Consider the following 9773-nt stretch of genomic DNA (forward strand, 5'->3'; position numbering starts at 1 on the left):
TGTAACAACTAAAATGGATTAGAGTTGTAATATAAATTAAATTAAATTGAAACTAAAAATTAATAACTGTAATGACCTTGGTTAGAGGGATATGAAAAGGTTGGTGCCTATGGTATATGCCAATAATTGTGGTTTAACAGTAATGGCCTCCAGCATTGGTAGAGAAGCAGGTCGTGGCAGTATGCGCCCGTTACCCAAAGCGATGGAGCAAGGTCCCGTTCATATGTCTGTGGCTCCAGTGCCAGGCCCTAAAACATTGTTCCCTTAAATAGAGCACAGAGACATGAATCACAACGGGACCCTCGGCTCGGTCACTTTGCCAGTGCAACTGCTGTGTTAGCTGTTATGAGTGAATAACATAAAATAACATGTCCTATGATGTTATTTATGTTATTTGTGTTACATTCCTCTGCGCGGTTGAAGAACCCCCGTAAACCTTGCCGTTTTGAAACTGAGTGAATCAGGCGTCTTAGACAAGCTGAAAAACAAATGGTGGTACGATAAGGGCGAGTGTGGACCCAAGGACTCGGGAAGTAAGGTCAGTCTCCACAAGTCTGGGACCATCACTGTTGTCTAATGCTCAGTGAGGCAGAAAGTCACCAGTATCTAGCGCATGCTCATCTGTAGGGAGATTTCAGATGTGCACCAAGCAGGATAGTTCCAGCATGCCCTGCTTCTTCACACTAAATGTCTTCTTAGATGCATCTCTGTTTTTAGTAACATACCTAGTACCTGAGAGGAATGGAATTGACTGGGCTTTTGAAGGTATCCTAAATTTATTAATTAACCGAGTGTTCCATTGATTTCTCTTTGCATGACAACCCAAGCAAGCCCGACTTTTGTGAAGCGAGAAACAAGCAAGAAGTTAACGAGAAGTTAAAACCCTGACGCAGTGTGGAGCTAGTGATCCATTTGAGAGAAAAATGAAAGCATCTCCTGTAATTACTTACTAATTGTCACCCTTTAAGATGCTGTCAAAGCATCGATGCCTGATAGAAGCCGCCACAAAAACATCAGCTTTTCAGATTAGCCTGCAAGCGAAAGGTTGATTGGGAGGATACAGTATGAATTGATTTGTCTGTAAACTGTAAATGTGTGTGAATCTGTTTTGGTAGCGAGTAGTTTTCTGAATGCATGCGTGCAAGTGTACGTTGGTTCCGCTCCCGCCGCGTTAACTTCCTGTCTTCTTGTTCCTTTCCTTCCTCTCGCATCCAGGACAAGAGCTCACAGGCCCTCAGCCTCAGTAATGTGGCTGGGGTCTTCTACATTCTGGTCGGGGGCCTGGGCCTGGCCATGCTGGTGGCCCTCATCGAGTTCTGCTACAAGTCCCGAAACGAGGCCAAGAGAATGAAGGTGGAACAGTCTGAACGTCGCCCCTCTTCCTCTCCTCTCCCCAGTCCCGTCCCCCTCCCCAGCCCCCATCCCTCCCCAGGGCCCAGTCCCACCCACAGCACTCAGAGTTTAGCCACATATAGAGAGGGTTACAACGTCTACGCCACTGAAGGAGTAGAGATGTAGGAGGTCAGATGTACGTAGGTGCCCGGCAGTCGTAAGTGGAGCTCCTCTGTTTTCGCTGCCGTAGCTTGCCGTGGTAAAGCTTCTTGTGTTTGTGACGTCCTTGTTCTGTCTCCTCCACCTGTACTCCAAGTTGGAGACGTGCATTCACATATTTGCGCATGCTGAAGATCGAGATACCTGGACTGCACACGTTTGTAATCACACGCCAGTGCGGTAACCTAAAGAGGAATAGTCAAACCGAGCTTGAGATGATAATTTCACCCTAGGCATAGTCTTAAAAACCCCCTAGTTGTGAATTTCAAGTAATCTTTGGCTCTGAAGGACTATGCCAGATGCATTTAAGACGCTTCATTGCTGAACTGTGTCATAATCTGGTGTTTTGTATGTGCTTGCTGATAATGTGCATTCATTCAAATAATGATGCTCTGGTTTTTTTTAAGTGCGCACAGCTGACTCCCGTTCTCCCTGTTCCCATCTTTCTTTTCTCTCTGGACGCAGCTCACCTTCACCGAAGCCATGCGGAACAAGGCGCGCCTGTCCATCACGGGGAGCGTGGGCGAGAACGGGCGCGTCCTGACTCCCGACTGCCCGAAGGCTGTCCACTCTGGCCCCTCACTGCGGCAGAGCTCCGGACTGGCTCTGGTGTCGTCCGACTTACCGTGAAAACCAAAAACGTTCAAGTGCCTTAAACTCCGCAAGACCGCAAAACAGACATCAGAAAACCGACCCTACAGCAATGATGCCACCAAGCTGAGCGATGGTGCCGACGAGGTAGATTTTGAAAGGGAGCCGAGGTCCCTGACGGCTTTACACACCGGGGTGCCACCGCAAGATACTCTGTGGTGGTTATCACACAGACTTCTGTGTTTCCATCATGTACATTCAAAGAACTCATGCTGCCTTTGAGGGTGAAGCAGGTGGGAAGAAAGAACAGCTAACTCAACTGGTAGCTGTTTGGCGAAAAAAAAAAGATCTGCTCATTCTAACACTTGCCATAACCCTTGCCAAACCGAAAAGCCGCATCTCAACATCTTAACATAGCTAAAAATGGGCATTTGTTTGCCCGAGAGGGTATTGTTAACATGGATATGGTATTAATGAATACTTATTAAATAAACTGTGAAGAAGAGTTCGTATATATATATATATATATATATATATATATTCTATATCTATAAAATCATACCTAAAGTAAATTATTTACATTTATATATATATATATATATATATATATATATATATTCTATAAAATCATACCTAAAGTAAATTATTTACATTGTTTTGTAAATAGCAGACTGTACAACTCGCTTGCTTTTTAATGAATTTGTAAATAGCCGATTCTGTAGTGGACAGATTGTAATTCTCTTTTTAAACCATCTTTAGAAAAAAGATTCATCGCAATAATGATTAGAAAACGATAAAAAAAACACACACATGGAAAAGATTTGATATATGTAGATGTACATGAACTTCTATGGATTTAATAACATGGGCATGTTATCAGTTATCAGTCACTGGACCTATGCGCCCATGATTCTCGGGAATGTGGCACACACCCTCAGTGCATCTCAGCCGCTGCTCTTTCCCAAGCCATGCCCTGCATAATCACTGTGCAGTCGTAGACCATGGTACCCTCTAGACTGTTTTATTTTTTCCACAGAAGCGTATTTTATTTTTGATTTATGTGACTACTGAAAAAAAGTGAGAATATTGAGAAGTATTTAAATATTTGTCCATTCATTTTAGAGCAGACGTCTTTATGAATGATATAATGAAACCAATCGGATGAGAAACGAATCTAACTTAACTGCGCAAACGTGTATAGAAGTAGAATAGAAAAAGTGTTCAGAACACCGACCGCCTCTGAAGACACTGTTTGTATCGTGAGAGCCATGGTCAGAGTCCAGCTTTGGCCTTTTTTTAATGAAAAACACTGTGTAACCTCATTCAGGCCTTCAGCATGTTCTCCAGAAAACTGTAGCAATGGATATCTGGACAAAAGTACAGTACGTGGACAATTTCAAAGCTTCAGGACACCATACTGATCAGTCTTTCTCTGCCCAGTTCTGTTTAACTTGCATTTGATCGGAAAGTGCAATTTATGGTCCCTCCTGTTCCGACGACCCCTCGTCTTGTTAAATACACATGCACTTTTACTCAAGCACACAATATGTTTGTCTCTCATTGTATTTTTTGCTCTCTATCCTCTCTGCCTTCTCTCATTCTGTCTCAAAAACACACATGCGCACACAATGATCCTGATGCATATTGAAGATCAGTGTGTTTGGAGAGTGGCATTAGGTTTTTTCCCCATGGTTTCTAATGCTGTGATGAAAGTGGTGTCCTTACTAGGTTAATATGTTAAAATTGTAAATATTTATTTTGATCATTTTTTAGTAAAATATTAATGGATATGAAATTGCTCCTCTGTGTCTTTATTTGGTTAGTGTTATTTGAATTACAAAAATCATAACTTAAACCCAAAATCTCGTGTCCAGTTTTTTTTTTGAAGAAGAAGAAGAATGTTTTCTTCTAACCATTTGCTTCCATTGTTTAAAAAAATCCCCAGTATATTTTATAATCCACAGACTTTTAGCTGTTTGCTGATAATGCAACATGTACTTGCACACACAACAACGTGTAAAATCCTGCTGCATTTGTGTACTTTCTCACCTATATATCATTATTGATTTTTTTGTGTGTAAATATAATTGTGCTGTCTCTGCCAAGTAAAAATGACTATTTTACCCTCCTCAGTATATAGAGAAAGTGTGTGTATAATATATAAACTAGACAATATAGCACACAGTTGTTGGCACTGTATGTATATATGATGCACACAGGATCTAGGGTCAAGAAAGTTCGATCCACTGACACTGAGATAGAGAGACACATTCTGACAGGGAGAAAATAACTTTTTTTTGTAAGACCAATGTACTTAATAACAGTAATCATTCCTTAGAGAGGATAGAAAGGCTCTATAGGCAGTCTGCATCAATATCCGTGCAGAAAGCATTCATTAAAAACTCAATGCATGCAGTAATGCTGATGTATGACCAAAAAGATAATTATTTTTCAGGGACAGAATTTATTCATTACTTAGAAATGTCATTCAATTCATATACATTTGTATAATTAATTTTTCAGTTTTTATTTGAGATTAGTATTCAACCATTCAAGTATCTGAAGTACACTTGTCTTTGAAGAGCAGATGGTAAAAATGGCCATGTCGTAGGGGGTCACTGAAAAAGACCACAAAGCACTAACATTACAGTAAATAGTCAAATTTTTTCCCCTTACAAGAATCCTTGCAGAAAGGGTAAAGCAGTGCATGATGGGAATACAAATAAATATTGCATGAAAACAGCGGTTGGCGCTGAAAATCTAAATGCCCTCCTATAACAGATGTTGGTACATATGTTAGAACACAGACAGTCACGCTAATAATGACCTTGAGGAGTGACATCCAGGACAATCTCAAAATGAGCACCTCTGTACGATACTCATCAGTTTATGTGTTATCTAGCGAGCTCACAGTGCAGAACACACATTTCATGTCTATTTATCTTTAGATTTTAGCTCAGGTTCAGAATCGTAACATGACTAATTTATTATTTTAAATATATAGCCTATTAGGTCTTTATGTTAGGAAAAAAATCTCCTAGCGATCTCTAGTGATATATAAACCACGAGGAACTATTATCAACCCTCAAGGTCAAATAGGATGAAGCTGTGAGGAGCCTCAGCTAAAAATGGAGCATGCAGACATCCAAATCGGCCTCTGTTAATACGTGCTGCGTTAACAATCCGTGTATCATTCGATCATTCGGTTTTTTATTTAATATTGAAAGCAGAAAAATTAGAAAATGGCTCCTTTTTCGTGTTTTCGTTTTTCTCCAAAACATTTGGTGGAAAAATTAATAAACAGCTTGAATATTTGATTTCTACATGTGGGCGGGAATTAAACGCCCCTTTCTGCTGATTGGTCAGCCGAAGATCAAACAGTATCATGCGCAGTATCATGCAGCAGAATAATAGTCCTCCGCTGCTGCAGTTGTATGGATTCTTAACGCATTTATTGCAACTACATTTAGTCTTTTTTCATCAAACTATAATAAAATAAAGTCACCATTCTCTGCCATTAAATTGGTAAGTGCGAGCAGGACATTTTTGTGTTATTAAGTAATAACCCTTTAGAACAACATTAAGGTGAGTAGTCACTCTAGTTCACACAGTTCCAATAAATTGCGATGGGTTAAATAAACTCAATAAGCAGACTGACGCGACTACATTCAAGCGCAGACCAGTATTGCACAGGAAATAAGCAGCAGTCATATTTAATGCAGTTTAAATTAATATTGAGTACTGATTGATGTTCACTTGGATTTTTTCCCCCATCGAGGGGAAATAACTTAATACTCTGTCATTTATAGTCGTATGGTAAAATTTATTTTTATTTGTGTAACGTTACGTTCAAAATAACTACAAAATGTCATGCCTTTGAAAAATAAAGAGAACAACAGAATGCGCTGCTTTAGCGCGTCTCGGTCTCCTTGAGCATCTTTCCGGCACATGCCACAAACATGAACCACAGGGAATACTTGTCTTTTAAAAGGCTTCATTTAGATTATTTTACATTAAATGCATCATATAAATCACTTTGGAATAAATCACAGTAGGCCTATGTATTATGATTAAAAAAACACTTTACAGTCTGGAAATACTTTAGGCTATAGCAAATTATTTTGCGGACCCCCTATCACTTTAAGTACTGCTGGTCTACACAGAAGAAAGACCTGTAGACTCTGCCCCGGTACGAGTTGTGTCGAGCTATTCATTAGTCTGTTTGATGAGAAAAATATGAAATGTGGTTGCAATAAAATGGGTTATTAATCCCTACAACTGCAGCAGTGGAGGACTATTATTCTGCTGCATGATACTGCAGAAGAGCTGATGATGGCACGGTTTGATCTTCGGCTGACCAATCAGCAGAAAGGGGCGTTTAATTCCCGCCCACTTGTAGAAATCCAACATTCAAGTTGTTTATTCATTTTTCCACCCAAGAACGAAAAACGAAAATTTAAGCTGAATTCTCGTTTTTCGTGTTTTGGAGAAAAACGAAAACACGAAAAAGGAGCCATTTTCTCATTTTTCGGCTTTCAATATTAAATAAAAAAACAAATGATCATTTATATGATCAGTTATAATGTTTAGCAACTAGTATGCAGTATACAGTGTATGCATTAAACAGTATAGTAGTATTGCATTCCAAACATAGCCAATGGAAACAGAGGACTGTTGAATCAAAATGGAATCCTAAAGCAGTTACTGCATACTGCAAATAAACAGTATAGACTGCAAATCACGGTAGGTGTACTTTAATAGTAGCCTACAGGCTATCATTCCAAACACACATATGCTATGTTTAAAAAGGCATACTGACATAATTGTATTATATCTGAAGTATTAAGTAAATGAGAATCATTTTGTAAATAAGAAATTATTTTGCATTTATAAACCAGTATTGTCAAATCTAAAGCATACTGCTTCCATTATCTTTAACAAATAGTATGCAGAATAGCCTGCATTGTATGCAGTAAGTATAATTTCCTTCCAAACTAGTCATTAATAAGAAAGTATGAAACCAAATGCTAACATAGTTACTGCATACTTCACATAAAGTAGGCTATATACTGCAGTGTATACTACAGTGCATCTAGAAGTAGCATGTTATTTAGTCATTCCAGACACCCTATTGCAGGACACAGGTGGAAAATACAGTATACTTGAAGTGCAAATCCATATATGCAAAATCCATCAATAAGTCTATGAACTGATGTGTTCTGTGAATTATATAGGCTATTGGTTGATGCTGGTAATGCCCCGTTTCGCTTTGAGCTCTTCTTATTATTTGTTATCATGCTAAAAGGGTTCTTAATGCCTCTCGACATCCCTGTCATGAAATGTTTGGACATTATGCTAAACGCTGTCACTGACCGCTCCACAATAGTGCACATGTTGGGGAAACAGGAACTTGCGTGTGACAGAGTGTGTCTGATGTCAGATTGGCTGTCATGTCCTGTTAGGCCTCGACTGTTATGAGTGGGCAGATAACAGTCCTGTCTAAACCATAACCTGTGTTTATGACAAGACTGAACACCTTGTGTGCACTTTTGTCACCACACAGGCATTGAAGTCTCAGATATGAGGCACTTTTCCTTTGTAAGTTTGCATAATCACTGGCAATGCAACTAAATATTGTGTGTCTTCTGGTGAAAAATCTTAAACCAGGTTTGCTGGCCTAGAAACTGGTCATAGCTAAGATGGTCTCCCAGTCTGACCAGCTAAAAGTGCACAAACCCCATCTAAAACTGTCGACAGATCAGTCAGGCCAGTCTGGGAGACTAGCAGATCAGCCTAGGCTGACTGAAGATGTTTTTCAGCTGGGTTGACATCTTTTATAAATGATGTTTCAGTTTCGCGGGGATGTCTTATGAATAATAATGTTAAATAATAATCTTATAAATAATTAATGTTACACATTAGGTATATGGGTACTTATTATTTAGATTTCCTTCTTCGAAGCACAACATCAGTCATTCTGTATCCGCATCTGCTTTCTCCAAACATAACCGTTAGCATAAATGCATTCGAGGATGAACGAGAATCCTGACAGAGAATATGCTCGCAATAGCTTGAACGTTATTGCCCCCATGCGATCAAACTCTGAATAACACTTATTTTTGTTTGTGGCGGTTTTATTTAGTATTACAATTGTTTTTTTATATTTTCAGTTTTCAATATAGTAATTTTATGATATGATTTTGTCATTATTATTATTATTAATAATAATTATGTATAGATTTATTTTTTATTTCAGTTTTATGTTTTATAATTGCTTTATTTATTAGTGAATTAGTGTAAAATTGGACACTGACTAATGTGGGACACCTAAGTTTCAGTGCGTTTATCTCTTCTTTTACAACATTAAAGTGAACATGATTGGTGTTGAATTCAAGCAGGGGTGTCAAGTTATTGAAATCACTCAATTTTCTGGAAATTATGTCATAAATGTGGCTATGAAATTCATCAAACAGGAAGTACCTCTTGTGAAGTTCACTCAAAGGTCAGTGACAGGATTTAGACAAAACTAATGTTAAGGATATAAATGTGTGATGTAATTGTACATCAAATTTTGCAATATTATTATTAAAATGTGTTAAGAATATTTTCTATTTGAAGCCATCTGTGTCCTCCCACTTTAGAAAAGGATGTTTCAAAAGTGGGACAGCATGTTTTGACAGGGAGAGCCAATTATACTATGTAATTCAATTGGTAAAATATGCATTAAGAAAGTTAAATGCCACACATGTATTTTTGTAAAATGTTTGGGCTTATAATGCACAAATATTATTTGTTTTAAGGTCCAGATTCAAACATTAGAGACTAGAGGACAATGGGTTCCTGGACCACGATGAGTCCATGGCGGCAAGGACTACTAATTTTTGTTATGAAGTGTTTTTATCATTACAGTTTGCTTTTGAAAATACATATTCCATATTCTTAGTATAGAAGTTTTTTTTTATTTTTTTTATAAGTTTAACAGTTCTAAAGACATTCCATGTTCCGAAAGTGTAAATCTTTTTGAAATCATTTATGAAATTATTTTGCTATCATTAATACTTAATAACGTGGTCATTATTATTTTTTAATAAATATACATGTATTATATAGTTGTATTACATTAGAAAATCCACAAATTTCTTCAGATTTTATAAGGGAATATTATAATTTTATAATTATAAGAGATTTTGATTTATTGTTTTGGCTTCATATGGAAATATGAGACGCAAGTCAAAATTGCAAAACGTGGTAGGTTGTCAGGTAATCTGTGAATACAGAAAATTTGCATAATGTGAAAAGTTTTACATTTTATAGCTTTAATTTATTTGATAATTTGTATGTATTTTTCTATACATTTTAGCTATTTAGAATGGAAGCAGTAGATTTAACATGCTGAACATATCCATAATTTGTACAAACTTTCTCAGTTTAAAGCCTGTTTAACAAGAATTCTAAGAATCAATTATGTTTTAAAATGATGGTAATTGCTTTTCATTTCATGCAGCCTTTTTTTTTATAAAGCACCCCAGAACAATTATTTAATTTTCTGATAACTCAAAGCATCCTATATTGTTTTTGTGGGAAAGAGTATTTATACATGTGAAAGAGAATATAAAAACCCTACAAATACA

At 37.4% G+C, this 9773-nt stretch overlaps 1 protein-coding gene across 4 annotated transcripts in view; it reads left to right on the forward strand.

The window, feature by feature from the left end:
- Positions 1–2446, forward strand: part of gria4b (glutamate receptor, ionotropic, AMPA 4b) — a 106438-nt gene extending 103992 nt beyond the window's left edge. The window contains exons 14-16 of one of the 4 annotated variants that reach the window (XM_016228723.1): positions 424–538; positions 1216–1353; positions 2017–2446. In XM_016228723.1, coding sequence (XP_016084209.1) covers positions 424–538; positions 1216–1353; positions 2017–2181 — 418 coding nt within the window. In that variant the 3' untranslated portion in view covers positions 2182–2446. Of the gene's footprint in view, positions 1–423; positions 539–1215; positions 1550–2016 lie in introns of all 4 variants that reach the window. The other 3 variants (XM_016228724.1, XM_016228721.1, XM_016228722.1) reach the window with 3 other exon arrangements.
- The last annotated feature ends 7327 nt before the right edge of the window (positions 2447–9773 follow it).

The sequence above is a fragment of the Sinocyclocheilus grahami genome, unplaced genomic scaffold, assembly GCF_001515645.1.
Source record: "Sinocyclocheilus grahami isolate Dianchi unplaced genomic scaffold, SAMN03320097.WGS_v1.1 scaffold344.1, whole genome shotgun sequence".
NCBI classification, from domain to species: Eukaryota; Metazoa; Chordata; class Actinopteri; order Cypriniformes; family Cyprinidae; genus Sinocyclocheilus; species Sinocyclocheilus grahami.